Below are 20,816 nucleotides of genomic sequence, written 5' to 3'. Positions count from 1 at the left end.
CTCCCACAACCCCTCTAGTAACCCTCTGTTTGTTCTCCATATTTATGAGTCTGTTATGTTTGTCCCCCTCCCTTTTTTTTAATGTTATTTTTGTTTCCCTTCCCTTGTGTTCATCTGTTCTGTGTCTTAAAGTCCTCATATGAGTGAAGTCATATGATATTTGTCTTTCTCTTGACTAATTTCGCTTAGCATAATACCCTCTAGTTCCATCCACGTAGTTGCAGATGGCAAGATTTCATTCTTTTTTTGATCGCCAAGTAATACTCCATTGTATATATATATCTCATATCTTCTTTATCCATTCATCTATCGATGGACATTTGAGCTCTTTCCATACTTTGGCTATTGTTGATAGTGCTGCTATAAACACTGGGATACATGTGCCCCTTTGAAGCAGCATACCTGTATCCCTTGGATAAATACCTAGTAGTGCAATTGCTGGGTTTTAGGGTAGTTCTGTTTTTAACTGAGGAACCTCCATACTGTTTTCCAGAGTGGCTGCACCAGTTTGCATTCCCGCCAGCAGTGCAAAAGAGATCCTCTTTCTCTGCATCCTTGCCAACATCTGTTGTTGCCTGAGTTGTTAACATTAGCCATTCTGACTGGTGTGAGGTGGTATCTCATTGTGGTTTTGATTTGTATTTCCCTGGTGACGAGTGAGTGATGGTGAGCGTTTTTTCATGTGTTGGTTGGCCATCTGGATGTCTTTGGAAAAATGGGCCCATTTCTTTGGCCCATTTCTTCACTGGATTGTTTTTTGGGTGTTGAGTTTGATAAGTTTTTTATAGACTTTGGATACCAACCCTTTATCTGATGTGTCATTTGCAAATATCTTCTCCCATTCTGTCAGTTGCCTTTAGTTTTGCTGAATGTTTCCTTCACTGTGCAGAATCTTTTTATCTTGATGTGGTCCCAGTAGTTCATTTTTGCTTTTGTTTCCCTTGCCTCTGGAGACTTGTTGAGTAAGAAGTTCCTGCAGCTAAGATCAAAGAGGTTTTTGCCTGCTTTCTCCTCGAGGATTTTGATGGCTTCCTGTCTTACATTTAGGTCTTTCATCCATTTTGAGTTCATTTTTGTGTGTGGTATAAGAAAGTGGTCCAGGTTCATTCTTCTGCATGTCGCTGTCCAATTTTCCCAGCACCACTTGCTAAAGAGACTGTCTTAATTCCATTGGATAGTCTTTCCTGCTTTGTCAAAGATTAGTTGGCCATACGTTTGTGGGTCCATTTCTGGGTTGTCTATTCTGTTCCATTGATCTGAGTGTCTGTTTTTGTGCCAGAAAATAGTACTGTATCTTAATCATCTTTGATTCCAAATGCCTAGATGGTGCCCTTTACCTAGTATGCACTTAGTTCATATTAGTGGAATGCATGAAGTCATTCACCCTGATGAGATGAATCATAAATACATTGCTGATGAGCCAAAGGATTTCCTGAATTTCTTCTCAAAACCTGGGTGAATTTGCATGGAAATAAGACTGAACCATAACTTCCTAACCATAGACATAAATCTTTTCAGACCATAGGAAAGTTAGTGCCATCATGGGACAGTCATATATGTGCTATCAAATAAAATAACGTCTGTAAAGTGACTTCACAGCAATGTTTGGTGCCTGGTAGTCATGTTGGAAGTGCTAACTTTTGTTTACTTTTTCAGTTTCTCTCAAATTTTGTATCAGGGTCACCATAAGAATTCTTACTAATGGTAGGAAAAATTGCCCTTTTGTTTGAACAGATGTCCATAGCAGTTAAAGCTCTTATTTGGACACACCCAAGTTAATAATTCTGCTTGAAAATAGAAGTCCGAGCAACTGGCAGGCAGAACTGGTACACAGCACAGCCTAGACAATGATCTGTTCACTTTCACAGTTTTCTAGTCATAGTGTATTCTAGAATTTTATTTGCCTACATGTATGTATGAGTGTGCATACCCACACATGCAAATATATATTATCTTTTTTTTTTTTTTTAAAGAACTTTAAATTTTTTTTTTTCAACGTTTATTTATTTTTGGGACAGAGAGAGACAGAGCATGAACGGGGGAGGGGCAGAGAGAGAGGGAGACACAGAATCGGAAACAGGCTCCAGGCTCTGAGCCATCAGCCCAGAGCCTGACGCGGGGCTCGAACTCCCGGACCGCGAGATCGTGACCTGGCTGAAGTCGGACGCTTAACCGACTGCGCCACCCAGGCGCCCCTATTATCTTTGATTTTAGTGGGTTAGACTAGCTGAGTTTTTAGAAGTTACTTCTCTGCCAAAGATGAGATAGCCTCCACACCCTTCAGATTTTTTAAATTTGATTTTATGCCCTTACATTTAAGCCACCCTCTCTAGAAAAAATAAATAGAAGTTGTTATTGGCAAGCAGCTGCAGCAGCCCAGTAAACCTGACAAGCTCAGTTTTTCACTAGCCAAGAGTAAGGTTTTTCTCTATTCTAATGATGGTACTATAAACTTACCAGTATTCCTTTTGTTTCATTGATTTTTATTATTATATTTGATGCTGATCATTATTACTGTGGTTAGGATGTCAAAGTAAAATCTTAAAAATAATCCGTGTAATCTCTGAATACATTTGTTAATTTTTTTTCTTTCCATTCAAGATAAACTTTCATTGGAAGGAATAGTCGTGCAAAGAGCTGAATGCCGACCTGCTGCCAGTGAAAACTACATGAGATTAAAGAGGTTGGTGTTTTTTAACTTTAAAATAATACCTGATATTTCCTCTTGGGGATTGAAATACATAGATTACTTATTGACTGCATGAAGACTACAGTTATGTTAAAAGTGTTTTCTTCAAAGGCTGTTTGGTTTTAAACCTAAGAACAAACTTCTAGTTATAAAATAAGTCCTGGGGATATAATGTACAGCATGGTGACTATAGTTAGTATTGTTATTTTGCATATTTGAAAATTGCTAAGAGAATAGATCTTAAAAGTTCTCACCACAAGAAAACCTGTAAATATGATGAACAGTTAACTAGGCTCATTGTGGTGATCATTTTATAATGTCTGTAAAGTTTGAATCATTATGTTGTATACTTGAAACTAATATAATGTTATATGTCAATTATATTTCAATTAAGGAAAAAAAAAACCCAGGTAAGAGTTCCTTTGGTAAGAGAACTTTCACAACTTGGGCTATTTGGGATGTTTTAAGCTACTCTCTTAATATAACCTGAAATCACACTTTTTATGCTTCTTTTTTCTAGTCATCTTTATAGATTTTGATTCTCTAAAGATATGTAATAAGATATTTGTTCTAGTTTATTTTCAAAGGCTGTAATTTTCCCATAATGAACATGTCTAAAATACTATACAGGATAAAGCAAGTAGAGCTGCTAGAATATCATCCTTTTCTCTTGATTACAGAGAACTTTTTGTAAACTTACTCCTCGTTAGAGATTTTTCATAAGGTCTTCCCCACTGTTGTATATGGTTAACATTTTATAATTAATATTAGAAGATGACTGCAAATTCTCGATAGTCCAAATTTGGACTTTCAAAGAGCAATTAAAAAAATTTTTTTTTTCAACGATTTTTTTTAATTTTATTTTTGGGACAGAGAGAGACAGAGCATGAACGGGGGAGGGGCAGAGAGAGAGGGAGACACAGAATTGGAAACAGGCTCCAGGCTCCGAGCCATCAGCCCAGAGCCTGACGTGGGGCTTGAACTCACAGACCGCGAGATCGTGACCTGGCTGAAATCGGATGCTTAACCGACTGCGCCACCCAGGCGCCCCAAAGAGCAATTTTTTAAATGCTGAGAAGTGGAATATACTTGCTTTAAACTTTCTAAAACATTTTTTATTTTAAGTAAACTCCATGCCACCCATGAGACTCGAACTCCCAACCCTGAGACCAAGAGTCGCATGCCCTACCAACTGAGCCAGCCAGGAGCCCCTTGGTTTATACTTTTTGTTGAATATATTTCAGCTCCATGTAGTTTAGAATTATAACTTTGTTCATTCATTCAGCACTTACTGTGTGAAAGGGTAGTGAACAAAACAGGTAAAACTCTCTGTCCTCGTGGAACTTCTATTTCAGCCAATGATAGCTGTAGAGAGCTCATAACGGGGAGCACACTGTTCAGGCTATAGTGACAGCCTCTCTGAAAATAAGTGTTCTCATGCTTTAAAGTGGCTGCTTGAGCCACATCCTCTCTAATGTCATGTCATCTTTTTAATTTCCCCACCTTCTCAATTAAATTATTGTGTGTCTCTCGGGAATGAAACAAAAAGACTTATTTTTTTTGTGTCCAATAATTCTTCTCATTTAAATGCCTCCCAGGGCAAGTAAAAGGATGACAACCAAAATGAAGACTTTTTATAACAGAAAATAACTTTCATAACAAAGTAATTTTGGAGAGGTGTTTCTCTCTTTGGGTGTAGCCTATAAAGTTGATCATACAATGCAAGTCTTTTTTGTAGACTTCTCTTCTTCAAGTACTGAAATGGAAGAATGCAAAATCTGGTTATTGAGCGGCCTGACAAGATCTTTTTTTGTGGTTCTAATTTTCTTTAAAGGTTTCTAAACCTTTTTAATGATGCGATTAGGCAAGTCACCTGTTGTGTTAATGAAATGTCTGCTTTTTTCTGACCAAAAAAGATAGGAAAATTGTTTAGCCTTTTGACTCTTGCTAAAAGACCAGCCATTACATATTTCAGTTACTTACATGACTTAAGGACACAGAGTGATTCAGGAGATGATAATCATGTGAGTTTCATAAAATAGGCGATACATGACGCGTCTTGAATACTGAGATTGTTTTGACCAAGTAGAAAAAGAGAGGAGTAAGAACGCCCTCAGCAGAGAGACATGCATGCATTAAGACTTGAGGCCTCTTTCACACCTCAGATCCAAAGTGTCAGAAAAATTTTATTGACCGTTCCTTCAAAATATTACACATCCGCATTCTGACCATCTCCCCCCCACCCCCATGATGTGTTGTCATCTCTCACCTGGATCACTGCAGTAGCCTCCTATAGCAGACTTCCTGCTTCTGTCCTTGCCCCGCTGTGATCTGCACAGCTGTCAGACCAGTTCTCAGATCTGTTAAGTCATGCCATTCCTTTGCTCCTGGGTCACTTGCAGTGTGTCCTTTATTCCTCAGAATAAAATTTGAGTCCTTGGAATCATCTGCAAGGATCTGCATGATCACCCTCCTACTCCTTCCCACTTCTCCCTATCCTTTGATCCTCCCCCTCACTCCCCTCACTCTGCTTTCCCCACCCTGACCTCCTCTAACAGTCATGAGTACTCTAGGTACTTCCATATTAGGGCCTTTACACCAGATTTTCTTTCCTGCCTGGAATGTCCTTTCTGCAGATAGCAGCATGGCTCACTCCTTGCCTCTTTCAAGTCTCTTCTCAGATTCTACTTTTCCAATAGTGCCTACCCTGACCAGCCTACTTCTTTCTATACTTGTATTTTCTTATAGACCATATCACCTCCTAATATACTGTATAATTTATTTATATTTATTGCCATCTTCGCCCTTGTGTGATTTAAACTTCCCTGGTTGGTTCTTTGGTGTGTGGGCGTGCACACACACGAGCACACAATCATCTGTTTTGCTCACTTATACACACGTATACCCAAGTGCTTAGAACAGTTCATGACATGTAGTGGGTAGTAAATATCCGTTCAGTGAATAAATGGCAGAAGATAAGGTTTAAAATGTTAAATACCTTTACGTTCTTGCTAAATTATTTGTTAAAGAGTCTCTGTTGTGGTAAGAAATTTGGACTTTGTGCTGTGGCTATTAGGGAGGCACTGAAGAATTCTAAGCAGCGTGGAAAGCAAAGTTTTGGATAAGCCTTTCTGTCCACAATATAAGACTGAAAGCAGGGAGATAAGCTAGAGGCAGATGTGATCTGAATGACTAAATGTTAAAGTGGTTCTAGCCGGAAGGGAGATGAAAGACTAGGTTTTGAGGATATTTGGAGGTAGAGTCGATAGGATTTAATGAACTCATCTCCTACTTAAGTGGTTGCGGGACAGGAGATTTCGCTAGAACCAGACTGATGGTGGCCTGGGTGCACTTCTGCTACGAGTCCTCAGACTGATTCCATGCCAACCTGTGTGTTGCACAGGATGGGCAACACTGATGAGAGGGAGGGGTGAGGCTTTATAGACCCCATGTCCGTTTTACTTTAAATCCTGGTTGACAGTTTACATAAAAACTTAAAAGAGCAGAAAGTACTTAAACTGCAAGAAGAGTACTGATGGGTAGATTATCAAAATAGGAAAGTAATGCGAGTCATAAGTTGTATCTCATGTACAGTTGACACTTGAACAACGAGAGGGTTGGGGTGCTGACCCTTTGCAGAGTTGAAAATCTGTGTAGAACTTTTGACTTTCTCCAAACTACCAATAGCCGACCATTGACTGGCAGCCTCACCAATAACGTAAACAGTTGATTAAACATATTTTGTATGGTCTGTGTATTATTACTGTATTCTTATGATAAAGTAAGCCATAGAAAAGAAAATGTTAAGAAAATCATAAGGAAGAGAAAATACATTTACAGTGCTGTACTGTAAAGTATCCATGTATAAGTGGACCTGTACACCTGAGACTAGTGCTGTTCACGGGTCAACCTGTACTTTGTTTATCGCCATCCAACATTTTCAAATGCCAAATGTGATCACTGAGGTAAGGCTCAGTTTAAAGAAAATCAGTAGATACTCTTCTTGCTCCAGAGAATTTACAGTTTGTGAACCTGAAGGAACACACACACACACACACACACACACACACACACACACAAGATTATCTAAAACATCTATTTACTGATGATATAGTAGGAGACAGAGAATGTGGTGGTGCTGGGGCGCCTGGATGGCTCAGTTGGCTAAGTGTCCAACTCTTGATTTCGGGTCAGGTCATGATCTCACGGTTTGTGAGATCGAACCCTGGGTCATGCTATGCAGTGACAGCACAGAGCCTGGTTAGGATTGTCTCTTTCTGTCCATGTAGAACTTTTGACTTCCCCCAAAACTACTCTCTGTTTCTCTCTCTCTCTCTCTGTCTCTCTCTCACACACACACACACACACACACTTAGAAAAAGAAAAGAAAAGAAATGTGGTAGAGATCAAATGGAAAGGCAGATTTCTAGATGGAGGTGACATCAAAGTAGAACTGTTTGAGAGCAGACCTGGCAGTCCAGTACCTAAGATACACTATCCATCATATTTCACACATATGCTCAAAGTTTTTCAGGGCCTACTGACTGCTTGGTCCTTAATGACATTCAAGTTTGTGGATAATCTGGCTTTGTTTTTAGCTGTTTTCCTTTTGGCAGACATCAGCTAGTTCTGCCACACTACACATGGTTACCCTGGATGTGCTGGGCACTTTTAAGTTTTTATGCCTTTGTTACATGCTGTGTCCTATACCTAGAATGTCTCATCTATCTTCTGCCAAGATCCTCTGAGCTCTTACATCCAACCCAGGTGTCACTTACTCAGTGAAGCCTTCTCATGTCTTCCATTCCCCACTCCAGTTAGGATCTGCCATACCCTTTTCCACATTCCCACATACTTACTTATTCTTTTTTAATGGTGTGTATGAATGTCTATGTGTTCTTTTTTCTTTCTTTCTTTTTTTTTTAATGTTTATTCATTTTTGAGAGAGAGTGTGAGCTGGGGAGGGGCAGAGAGAGAGAGAGGGAGACCCAGAATCTGAAAGAGACTCCAGGCTGTGAGCTGTCAGCACAGAGCCTGACGCGGGGCTGGAATCCACAAACAGTGAGATCATGACCTGAGCTGAAGTTGGACGCCTAACCAACTGAGCCCCCCAGGTGCCCCATAAATGTCTCTGTTTTCTGCTGTTTAAATGTGCATGGTTGCATCTTCTACAAGATTATGAACTTCATAAGAACAGGGGTTGTAGGTTTTATCTTCTTTCTTTCTCAGTCTCTCTCTCCCTTCCTTTTTTTATTCTGAGCACTTAGCGTAGTGCATTACAAATACTAAATACCCAGAAGTATTTGTTGAGTTGAAATAAAAAGGAATGGCAAAACTAGGTGCAGAAACTTAGGAATCAACAGTATCCAGCTTTAATTTTTTTTTTACTCAGAACTGCACTTGAAACCTGGACTTGATTTTTTAGTTAATTTACACATGTGTAAGTGGACCCGCACACATACATACGTATCTTCCTTTCAAAAGGGGAAAGTGATGATAAAGCAAATATAGAAGCATTTCATCAACAACAAAAGGTTTTCAAAATATAAAGTAAGAATTAAATAGTTTTCCATTTGCAGAGGACTGGAAGAGAAAGCCTTTTTATCGAAGAAGACCTTTCCTTAAGTCAGTGAGGTTTTTTCTTTAACCATGCGTTTTTACTGTATTATATTTGCAAATAGTGGCTGAACTACGCTTTTAGTAACATAAATAGATATATTACAAAGTATATTTTATATTTACATATAATACTCTTTAAGAATGATCAGTGCTACTTTAGTGGGAATTTAGTTTTAGTAATAAAATTAAATTTTAGTCGATAATTAGCTACATGTGATGAGAATTACAATTGCCATATTAATCACATGTAAGTAAGATTCTGTCAGTTTGTAAGATGCTTGCAATTCATTTAGATAAAGGTGAGATAAATATTTTTACTATAAATATTGTGTGAGAGAGAGAGCATCCCAAGCAAGCTCTGCACTGTCAGTGCACAGCCCGACGTGGGGCTTGATCTCACAAACTGAGCTTATGATCTAAGCCAAAATCAAGAGCCAGATGCTCAACTGACTGACCTACTCAGGCACCCCATGGTGGAAATAAGTATTGCAGTAAACCCAAGGAATATGGGAACCCCTCCAGTCAATAAAATTCAAGCCAAGGAAGAAAAATTCATCCTATGCTGTAATTTTCTTTTGTCCAGTCCCATCACATAATATAAAATTCTGCGAGCATCCATTTAGCCACCAAGAAAACACAAAAGGGAAAAAGAATTCCACTGCTTCTATTACTTTCTGTTTATCTGACATAAATTTGGATGGATCTAAGTGATATTTTATTAGGAGGAAGTTTATTTTGAATTAGTAAATGTGAATATATTTGATATCAGTTCACATTTGGTTTACTAATTTAACTTAAATTGTGTTTTATTAAGTATAACTTTAATGATCGTGAGGCTTTTTAAAAAAACTAATCTCGGGGTGCCTGGGTGGCGCAGTCGGTTAAGCGTCCGACTTCAGCCAGGTCACGATCTCGCGGTCCGTGAGTTCGAGCCCCGCGTCGGGCTCTGGGCTCATGGCTCAGAGCCTGGAGCCTGTTTCCGATTCTGTGTCTCCCTCTCTCTCTGCCCCTCCCCCGTTCATGCTCTGTCTCTCTCTGTCCTAAAAATAAATAAACGTTGAAAAAAAAAATTAAAAAAAAAACAAACAAACTAATCTCTGTGCCCAATGTGGAACTTGAACTCATGACCCCAAAGTCAAGAGTTACATGCTTCACTGACTGAGCCAGGCAGGCACCCCTTGAGGCTTTTAAAATAATCAAATGATAAATTAATACATTCACCCTGCTTATAATTCATGTTGTACTTTTTAAAATATAATGGAGACATAAAGATAAGGCAGTCACCCTAGTGGGTGTTTTCTTGTAGGAAAGTCATAGTAATAGGAAAATATGTGGCTTTTTAACTTGTGCATGTTTATGTCACCAATTCATCTAAAAATAGTTGTCTCAAAAGTTTTTATTTTTAATTCTTTCAGTGTTTGTGGGCTTTCTTCAAAAACCTAAGAAAAGCCTTTCTCTTTGGGAACAGAACATTGGCTGTGGAGAGGTGGAAAAGAGAAAAATCAGAGTCTTTTTTTCTGTGCTAAGACACCAGATAGTAGAAAGCAAGTTGTGATTCTCTTTCTTTCCTGGGGAGAGGTTACCAGGCTGTAGCTGCCTAGATTCCTGATGTCTCATATTATGATAAAAGATGTCTTAGAATGTCTTACTATAAGGGAGGAAGAAAAGTACCCCCTCACTCAGTAAACCTTTATGTAATTTGTGGGTGATGTGATTCATACGGGTGAACTAGATTCATGCCTGAAGAAGTTTCTGCAAATAAAATTTTTGCTCAATGCAATAATAACACCGAAGCATTTTCTTTTCTTTTCATTTAAACTAGTATGTGGATATATTTAGTACTTGTAATTTTGACTCTTCTCCATAGATAAATTTCATAAAGAATAATTACTTTGTAAGTGGTTTTTCTTACATATTAGGATGATTATCTTATAGCTGTGTCCCTTTATATTTAAAAAAGAAATACAAGGTGAATTATAAATAGGATTATCACATCATTTATCATTCAAAACAGGATACTTTTGAGAATGAAAGCAGGCACTAACCAGAGAAGATGCCACACTGGGACATAGGAGTGTAAACTGCCAGATAAAATTGGGATATAAGGTCACCCTTATTATGAATAGCCCAGATACACTGAAATGCTAACCTTTTAAAATGAGAACTAAAAGGTAAGAGTCAAATAATGAAAGTTCCAGCAGTTAGGAAATGTATACAGTACCACATGTCCTAGACTAGGTAAAACTGCTATGACTGAATGTAAACCCTGTGCGCTCCTCAGTAGCCACAGCAAGTTGGGCATACCATAGTGCTGGGTTAATGTCTCCATGTAAATTTTTATATGAAGTTTATTAAAACAGCAAAATCAGTAATCATTTTTCTATTAATCCTCAATAAAATTTGAAGTCATAACAGCAGCTCAGAATTCTATAAAGATAACTTTATGTCCAGGGAAACGTAGTATTAGATTTTAGCTTTATGATAGTCTCATTTGAAACACAATTTTTGGTGAACGTTGAGGTTAATGATTAATATATTTATATCTGTTACGATAACTTTCATTTGCTGGTATCAGAAAACCCAGGGCAGACTGGCTTAAAAATCAAAGAAACTCATTGACTCACATAAATAAAACACAGTGGTATTGTAGGCTTTAGCCATGCTTTATCTAGAAGTTCTCCACATCATCAGTGCTTGAGCTGTCCTTCTAATTTTCTTGGGTCTTTCTTCAGCTTGACTGTCTTCAGGCTGGTTCTCCTGGTAGCAAGATGGCCACCTGCAGCTGCCAGGATTATCTGCCTCTTTATTCATATGAAGCCCCAAGAGTTAAGTGACCTTGTCTTTAACCAATGGTTAAACAGATAGACCCTTCACTTCCTTCTTTGGGCCAGCGTGGGTTCTGAGTCTATCCCTGAATCAATAAATGCAACGGTGAAGATGGAATATGTGGATTAACAGTCGGGAACCACCTGTGGAAATGTGTAGGTGGTGGGGTCAGTTCCATCTAAAACATGCGCCTCAGTAGGGAGGGGGTAAAGTGGATGCTAGGGAGACAATCACGGGGTCCACAGTCAAACCATTTTTATCAGAAAGCATCTTAGGGACCGGAAACATTTGCCAAAGACATTCTCATGCTTGATTGCTTCCTTTGAGGAATGACCATTTTATCCTCTAAAGAGGATCAAGAGTTTTATTAGAAAGCAAATCTGTATCTATGAAGATAATAGTAGGGTCAGGTAGTTAAGAGGTTGGACTCTAGAGTCAGACAGCCTGGGTTTAAAAACTGGCTTCGCCGTTTACTGGCTATGTGACCTTTCTGTGCCTTTGTTTCTTCATCTGTAAAATGGAATAGTGGCATTTATCCGTTATGATAAAGACAGAATTATATAGTATGTGAGGTGTCTGCCACAGAGTAGGTACTTGGTAAGTATTAACTCTTACACTGACAATAATTACCTGAGTAAGAACTCTTGCCCTAAAACTCTGCTGGAGATACTTCCAACCCTATCCAGTCTGTCTTAGTTCTCATGGTAAGAGACTTGCAACAAGGATTCTTTTTGAATCCCTACCTTGAGGTAGATCAGTTACTTCAATCAAGCGTAAATTAGAAGTAGAGCAGAAAGAGAACTGTTGCTGAGAGAAAGAATCTGAAGATTTTGTTATAGAGTCCATGATAATCTCTTTTCAAAATAATCCTAAAGTGGTAGTTTAGAACTATCTAGATATTAACCAGATTCAGACACAGGGAACTGCGTTAACTCTCTCTTCATAGTCTTTTCATCTACTTTTTTCTCTGTCCTCAGGGAGTCCTTAATGTGGCCACCATAAATTACATGTGTATATTAGAAACCCATGGGTTTTTAGTTTATAAATCTGGATATTCAGAATCTTCGTGAACAGCGTGAGGGGTAATAATCCTGACATTTTCCCAAGGTTTCTTTGGAAACAGTCCTGTCCTCCTCTCCTGCAGTGATGCTTGGGCTAAAGACTCTCCTAAGGTACCCAAATGTAGGATTTTTAAAATGTGGAACTATAAATCTTTTTTAATCAAAGATATTTTTTAAGTGCCAGGGAACAGGAAGTCCTTCTGAAGAGCTAATCCAAGAAGGCAGCTGGCCTTCTTTGCCTTAAGCATGCTGTTGTTCTCACATCCTTTCCCCTGTACTGCTCCTTTTTAGTTATCACTTTAAGTGAAGGAGCTGATGTATAAGGAACTGGTGTCATCATTAAAATACAATTTTTAAATGTATTATAAGTAGTGTAGTAAAAATACAAAAATATCAGTGGGATAAAACTACCGTAAGAAACCAGGCAAGGTGTTTTACTTAGAATTTTTAAAAAGACTAAAACAGCCCCTCATAGGGAATGCTATTTGGTGCAAGGAAGACATCTTAGTCCATGATAAGAATTGTCTTTTATTATTTTTTTTATAGATTTATTTATCTATTTTGAGAGAGAGAGAGAGAAGAGCTCAAGTCCCAAGCAGGCTCTGTGCTGTCAGTCCAGAGCCTGTCTCAGGGCTCACATTCACAAACCATAAGATCATGATCTTAGCTGAAAATCCAGAGCTAGATGCTTAACTGATTGAGCCACCCAGGCACCCCAACAATCCTTTTTTCAAAAAAAAAAAAAATCTTAGGGACATTGATGGTGAGGATGCCACCATTTCCTCTGAAGAGCCATAGCAAGCTGTCCTCCATAGCTCTTGAGCTATAGACTACACCTGAAGATTTGGTATTTTGATGAAAGAATGGTTTCTAAAGGATTGTAAAAAGCTATTGGGAATATATATATAAAGAATGAAAGTGGGGCGCCTGGGTGGCTCCGTCAGTTAAGTGTCTGACTCTTGATCTCAGCTCAGGTCTTGATCTCAGGGTCGTGACTTCAAGCCCGGTGTTGGGCTCCTCACTGGAGCACTGGCATAATTATCAACCAAGTTTTCATTATGATTTCCTTCTTTGGAGTTCTCTGATATTTTTACTGTAAGATAGGAATAGGAGAGGAACTTTTTGAGTACCTGGGAACTGTCTCACCCTAAGCGGCTCTCGTCTTTGGAGTTTCACACCTCCTCTGCCCTTTCTCTTGGTCTCCCTTGGGGTTCCAGCCCCTTCTTATTATACTGCCAATTCCGACTCAAGTGTGCACTGTATCAAGACCGGTCACTTTCACTCTTCCCAGGTGTGTCATGTCATAGCCCTCTGCTTGCTGTGCTCTGTTCTTGGGTTTCTGCTTGCCAGAATCCCTGTTAATTCTTTAAGATTCGCTTCAAATGTGAAATGTCGCCAGCTATTTTTCTCCACACAGGATAATCACCATCATCACCAAGCTCCTGCTACACTTTTTCTGATAAACTGCTAATCACATTTTTCTTTTTAGTTTTTTTTTTTTTTACTTTTGTTTATCTCTACTAGATCGATAGTGAGCTTCTTGAGGTCAGGGAATAGATCTAGTTCATCTTTGTGCTAACAGCTGTATGTTCAGCAAATTCTCATAATTGACCAAAACCCAGCGTTTTGAAGTTAAGGATTTATAGTTCTAGTATGATTAATGAATCTCTTCAGGATTAATACACCTTTAACAATGCACTTAGCTGTGTCTAAATTTAAACTAGAAGTCCAAAGAAGCCGTACTGGCATGTGGTGGTGTTTCTACAAAGCCTCACAGCTTTGTAGGATAAAAATACTTCAGTATACAATTTCTCTTTGTTCACTCGCAGTTGAAAATCAACAGGGCTAACCTTAGGTAAAACTGTGAAGTATGGAAAGTTTATCTTTATTATCCAGGCATCTCCTTTTTTCACTCCTTTCCCCCTTAGTAATGTCTACCTTTAGGCATCTACTTTTTATCATGTTCTGATCTTTTCTGTTCTCTCAATTCTGAATACACTCTGAGAATGAATAGGTATGAGTCAAAGTGGGTATTTGATTTTAGACCATTTATTACCACATGTGAAATAATAGCCATTAGATTACCTGTTCAAGGTATTTGAGTAGGCAGATTTTTTTTTTTTTTTTTAATGGGAGAGGAGGGAAAGTCATTGAAATTACACTGAATAGGTTGGCCCTAAACACAATTATTGAGTAGTCCTTTTTGTTTGTGGTGAGACTTGTCACCAGGACAACCATCTCTGCTTCCTGGGCCGAGTGGGTAGATCTGGCCTGCCTGCATTTGTTGGAGGTATCTTCTGAGAGTTTAAAACTTACTGCTGAATGTGAGCCACAGAAATGGCCAAGTTGCCTTATGCAGGATCAGGACCATCACTAGTCCATATAGTGTCTTTGTACAAATTTGTAAAAGGTGATCCTTCGTTAAGTGTTTTTATTTTATTGGTCAGAAAATTATGGCAGTTTACATATTTTGTTAAATGACGTTATTGTCATCTGCCAGAAGTCACAATAATCATACAAATCTTTGCTGTTTCTTTGAATGTGCCCCTTCAGTGGGACCCTACAGTGCGCTGCGAACTGAGCAAACCTGGGGATGCGCCGCACTCTGTCTGGTTTGCTGCAGGCCCACGTGTCCTGTTTACTTACCAATTGGCTTAAAGTGTGAGTTGCTTGTCTGGTCCTTGTAGGCACTGAAATTTTTGACCCTTAGGCTGTGATTTCCTGAAGTACTTAAGGAAAGATCATATGTTCCTTTATTAGGGAACAAGGGTCCCATTTACATTTAGTACGTTGAATCAGCAGTAACGATGATAATCAATAGTCTCTAACTTACTACTAGGAGGGACTGATGTAGACTTTGGAATGATCAGGTGTTAAGTACAAGAAGACCTTACTCATAAACATCTTACAGACTATCCCTCTTGCTTGAGACTCTAATGAACTTGCCATCAGATAGATTGTAAACAAAACTTGAATTTTAAGCAAGAATCCTAGATCAGTTGAGAAAGAGAAGATAATGTTTAAAAAAACATTTAAAGTCTGCCTAGGAGAATTGATTTGCAGGCCAGACAGCTTAGCTTAGCCCACATGGTAGGTCATGTACTCTTAAATGGCTTCATATTATATGAAACGTTCATTTTAGTTACGTTTTTAAAAAATCTTGTTTCCATTTTCACAAATGAAAAAATTGAGTTGTAGTTAAGTGATTTGCCCAGGCTCAATTTTGTAAATGGCAAAACTGAAATTTGAACCCACATTCTGTTGATTCTAGTGCATTAGATGACAGGATACCTCTTCTAGCCGTAGTGTTTTCAGAAGGTTGCTTGGCTTATCAGTAGGAAAAGGGGGGGGGGCGCCTGGGTGGCGCAGTCGGTTTAGCGTCCGACTTCAGCCAGGTCACGATCTCGCGGTCCGTGAGTTCGAGCCCCGCGTCGGGCTCTGGGCTGATGGCTCGGAGCCTGGAGCCTGTTTCCGATTCTGTGTCTCCCTCTCTCTGCCCCTCCCCCGTTCATGCTCTGTCTCTCTCTGTCCCAAAAATAAATAAACGTTGAAAAAAAATTAAAAAAAAAAAAAAAAAAGGAAAAGGGAAGGGAGTTTGTTCTCTTTTTCTTCTCTCTTGTATAGGATGATCTTCACCCTAATGCCTTATGATTTACACTAATACTGTTAGTATTGTGGGTCTGTTACATTATAAAATAAATAGTAGGATAACATTTATAGGATTTATACAAGCTATGTAACTGCTTCATTGTTTCATTTTAGAATGCTTATCTAATTTCAGATCCTGCGACTTGAAAATGAACTTTGATAGCATAACTTAATTGAATTTCAAAGCTCCATATATCTGTAGGGGAGAGATAGAATATTAAATAATTTTACATGTCTGTGAAGATTATTATTTTACTTCTGTGAAGTTTATGTGAAATCTTTAATGCTTTGGGTAGTTTTGATGCACTTAGTAGTTACGCTGTTTTGAAGATGTGCTTCTCTATAATATATCTTAATATGACAGTTGTCACATACCATGTACTGATTTTTTTTACAACATTGAAGGCCTACGAATGTGTAAAACCCTTTTCTTATAATGTGTTATATATTCGAGAAAAACTGAAAGCATGGAATTACTACTACTACTACTACTAATGTTCAGGCAAAAACTTCTCAAACTGAAAAATAGTAGGCATGTAGGGAAAACAGGAGAGGAAAGTGCGGGCTTAATAAGCTAATGCAAAACATAACATGCCAGCGAATGGTATTTCCACTAAAATGTCGCTCCGTGAGGGCAGGACCTTTTGTCTACTTTATTGGATGGTGTATCTCTAATAACTGGAACGGTGCCTGGCACCTAGTAGGTGCGCAATAAATACTTGTTGAATGAAGAAGGGATGAAAGGTATGAGACTTAGCCTTTTGTCTCGCAGGCTGCCCAGGACTTAGATCATAATGAGTCATTTCTTTTTAAACTGTTACATGCCAGGTTGATTTATCTACTTCTGTTACTTCCCCATATTTCATAGCTTCAAGGTGTTATTTATTACTCATTTGTTCAACAGATGTATATTAAGCATCTGATGTATACTACACAATATAACATTAAAAGTGAACTAGAGCTTATCTGTTTTGGGAAATGGATCATAGACATGTATTAAATAATAATTTAGGGTAGTATATTATTATATGCAACATAGGAGGTTGACACAGGTATTAAATACTGAGTTTCTGAAGATGCTGATTTGGTGAAGTCAGGGAAAAGAATCATGGGCTTTGAATAGATAAAGAGTGGGAGGGGGAGATTCTAGGAGGAACGGGCACATCACAATCTGGGGTACCTCAATAGGAGTGCTTGAGGAAACATAGTAGATCATCCTGGTAGGTTGAGTAGACAAAGGGCTGATTATAGTGTATTGCAGTGTTGGGTTGAACAGGTAGATGAACCAGTGTGTCACAGATTGAGCATATTTCACTCTGAAGGAGGTTATTAGGTATCCTTCAGGGCTCTGTCCATAGCACATTCTCTTTCCTTGGTTACTGTGACCCTCTCTAATTTTCCTCTGGCCCTCATAGTCTCTGTAGCTTCTGCTTATGTCTTGAACTCTATCCCTCCTATGTTGCAAAGTGATCCCATCCATGTTAAGAATATATACACAACGACTCTGGAATTTGTATCTCCAGCTCAAAACCTCTTTTTGGGCTTTCATACCCACATATTTACAACAGTTCGCTTGAAAGCTCCCTTTGGATGTCTGAAAGGCCTCTTAACTTCACATTCCTAAAATTGAATTCTTGGTTGTTACCGCCTTCCCACCTTAATGCAGTTCTTCCTCCAGTCTTCCCCATTTTCACTCACTCAGGCAAAACAAAAACAACCTAGGAGTTTTCCGTGATTCCTCTTTTCTTGACAAGATACATCCAAACCATCTTCAGGTTCTGTCAGCTGTACCAACACTATAGATGCTGCCCTACTTATCACTCCTGCCACTCTACAGGTCTAAGCTGTCTGTATTATTTAGTCACCTATATTTAAGACCAACCACATAATTCGTAGGGCCTGTTGCAAAACAAAATTCTACAGCCCCTTATTGATAAATGAAGAATTTCAAAACAGTGACAGCATTGCATTAAATCAAGTGTAAGACCCTTCTGAGTGCAGGACCAGTGCACTGGAGAGAGCTCCTGCCCCTGCAGCTACTACTACAACCGCCTAGTAGTAACTGGTGGCCGCCTGCTAACCCCTGTGGGCCATTCTTCACATAGCGGTCATTAGCCTGGATGACGTCATACCACTCCTGTACTTAGAATGTACAGATCCTGTATGACCTACCTTCTGAGCTTTATGTGCTCTGACCCTGAAGCTTCCTCATCTTCTCTCCCACCACACTCCTGTTCTCATGCACTAGGCGACAGCCAAAATGGCCCCTTCTTTGTCCCTCAGAACAAGAACAAGTCCGATCTTTCAGTGTAAGCACGAGTCTTTCAGGAGGTCTTAGTCAGCCTCCTTTCCATCAGGCAGTCCTCAGGCCATATGCCACCTTTTCAGACAGGCCTCTCCTGACCACTCGTGAATCAAATAACGTAGCCATCTTCCCCACCACCACGGCCTAGTTGCTTGTCATGCCATTACTCAGTTTTATCGTATTTTTAGCACTTACTACTGTGTGGCACTATCTTTCTCGTATTGACTTATCACCTAGCATGGTGCCTGTCATTTGATAATGATCCAATAAATGTTTCATGAATTAATGTTTTTTTATAATTCTTTGAGCCTCTTACATTTTGGAGATTTATCTGAAGAGTAATGGGTTTATTTTTCCTTTGTTAAAGTTCAATCTTTTATTTGTTGAATTCTCATAAAATTGAATTACTTATGTTTAATTTACAAACATTCCAAAGTTAATTTAAAATATCAAGTTATTTTCTCTTTAAAATGGCACATTTTTGGTGTGACACATACTTACATGTATTGTACTTGGACAAAGACTTACAGATGCTATTGCTCACTGAAACTGAAGTTAAAAAATACCTGGGAATAGGGCGCCTGGGTGGCTCAGTCAGTAGGGCGTCTGACTTCAGCTCAGGTCATGACCTCATGGTTCATGAGTTCGGGTCCTGTGTCAGGCTCTGTGCTGACAGCTCAGAGCCTGGAGCCTGCTTGGGATTCTGTGTCTCCATCTCTCTCTCTCTGCCCCTCCCCTGCTCACGCTCTGTCTCTCTCTGTCTCAAATAAATAAACAGTAAAAAAATAAAAATTAGAAAAATACCTAGGAATAAACCTAACCAAAGAGGTGAAAAATCTATACACTGAAAACTATAGAAAGCTTATGCAAGAAGTTGAAGAAGACACAAAAAAAATGGAAAAATATTCCATGCTTCTGGATTGGAAGAACAAATATTAAAATGTTGTTACTACCCAAGCAGTCTACATATTCAGTGCAATCCCTATCAAAATAACACCAGCATTCTTCACAGAGTTCGAACAAACAATCCTAAAATTTGTATGGAACCAGCAAGAGACCTGAATAGCCAAAGCAATCCTGAAAAAGAAAGCCAAAGCTGGAGGCATCACAATTCCAGACTTTTAGGATGTATTACAAAGCTGTAATCATCAAGACAGTATGGTACTCGCACAAAAACAGACACTTAGATCAATGGAACAGAATAGAGAACCCAGAAATGGACCCACAAACGTATGACCAGATAATTTTTGACAAAGCAGGAAAAGTATCTAGTGGAGAATAAAGGACAGTCTCTTCAGCAACTGGTATTGGGAAAACTGGACAGCAACATGCAGAAGATTGAACCTGGACCACTTTCTTATACCATACAAAAATAAACTCAAAATGGATGAAAGACCTAAACGTAAGACAGGAAGCCATCAAAATCCTTGAGGAGAAAGCAGGCAAAAACCTCTTTGACCTCAGCCACAGCAACTTCTTATTCAACATGTCTCCAGAGGCAAGGGAAACAAAAGCAAAAATGAACTCTTGGGACCTCATCAAGATAAAAAGCTTCTGCATGGTGAAGGAAACAATCAGCAAAACTAAAAGGCAATCAACAGAATGGGAGAAGATATTTGCAAGTGATATATCAGATAAAGAGTTAGTATCCAAAATCTATAAAGAACTTTCAACTCAACACCCAAAAAACAATCCAGTGAAGAAATGGGCAAAAGACACTAATAGACTTTTTTCCAAAGAAGACATCCAGATGGCTAACAGACACATGAAAAGATGCTCAACATCGCTCCTCACCAGGGAAATACAAATCAAAACCACAATGCGATACCACCTCATACCTGTCAGAATGGCTAACATTAACAACTCAAGCAACAGATGTGGGCGAGGATGCAGAGAAATAAGAACCCTTTTGCATTGCTGGTGGGAATGCAAATTGGTGCAGCTACTCTGGAAAACAGTATGGAGGGTCCTCAAAAAATAAAAATAGAACTACCCTACAACCCAGCAATTGCACTACTAGGTATTTAATCAAAGGTTACAGGTGTGCTGTTTTGTACCCCATTGTTTATATCAGCACTATTGGCAATAGCCCAAGTATGGAAAGAGCCTGAATGGATAAAGATGTGGGTTGTGTGTGTGTGTATATACATATATATATACATATGTATATATATATGTATATATATATGTATATACACACACACACCACATACATACAATGGAGTATTACTCAACAATCAAAAAGAATGAAATCTTGCCATTTCCAACAACGTGGATAGATCTAGAGTGTATTATGCTAAGCAAAGTTAGAGACAAATATGATATGACTCCACTCATGTGGAATTTAAGATACAAAACAGATGAACATAAGGAAGGGAAGCAAAAATAATATAAAAACAGGGAGGGGGACAAAATATAAGAGCCTCTTTTTGAGAACAAACTGAGGGTTGCTGGAGGTGTTGTGGGTGGGAGGATGGCTAAATGGGCAAGGAGCATTAAGGAGAACACTTGTTGGGATGAGCACTGGGTGTTATATGTAGGGGATGAATCACTGGATTCTATTCCAGAAATCATTATTGCACTATATGCTAACAAACTTGGATGTAAAATAAATAAATAGAAAAGAAAGAAAGAAAGAAAGAAAGAAAGAAAGAAAGAAAGAAAGAAA

General features: G+C 38.8%; 1 protein-coding gene across 1 annotated transcript in view; it reads left to right on the top strand.

Moving 5' to 3' along the window:
• GTF2F2 (general transcription factor IIF subunit 2) overlaps positions 1 to 20,816 on the top strand; it is a 157,959-nt gene that overhangs the window by 83,446 nt on the left and 53,697 nt on the right. Inside the window, exon 5 of the mRNA XM_040448488.1 lies at positions 2,602 to 2,683. Coding sequence (XP_040304422.1) covers positions 2,602 to 2,683 — 82 coding nt within the window. The remainder of the gene's footprint in view (positions 1 to 2,601; positions 2,684 to 20,816) is intronic.

The sequence above is a fragment of the Herpailurus yagouaroundi genome, unplaced genomic scaffold, assembly GCF_014898765.1.
Source record: "Herpailurus yagouaroundi ecotype Mexico unplaced genomic scaffold, PumYag 197, whole genome shotgun sequence".
NCBI lineage: Eukaryota > Metazoa > Chordata > Mammalia > Carnivora > Felidae > Herpailurus > Herpailurus yagouaroundi.
This window is presented reverse-complemented; position numbering and strand designations above follow the sequence as displayed.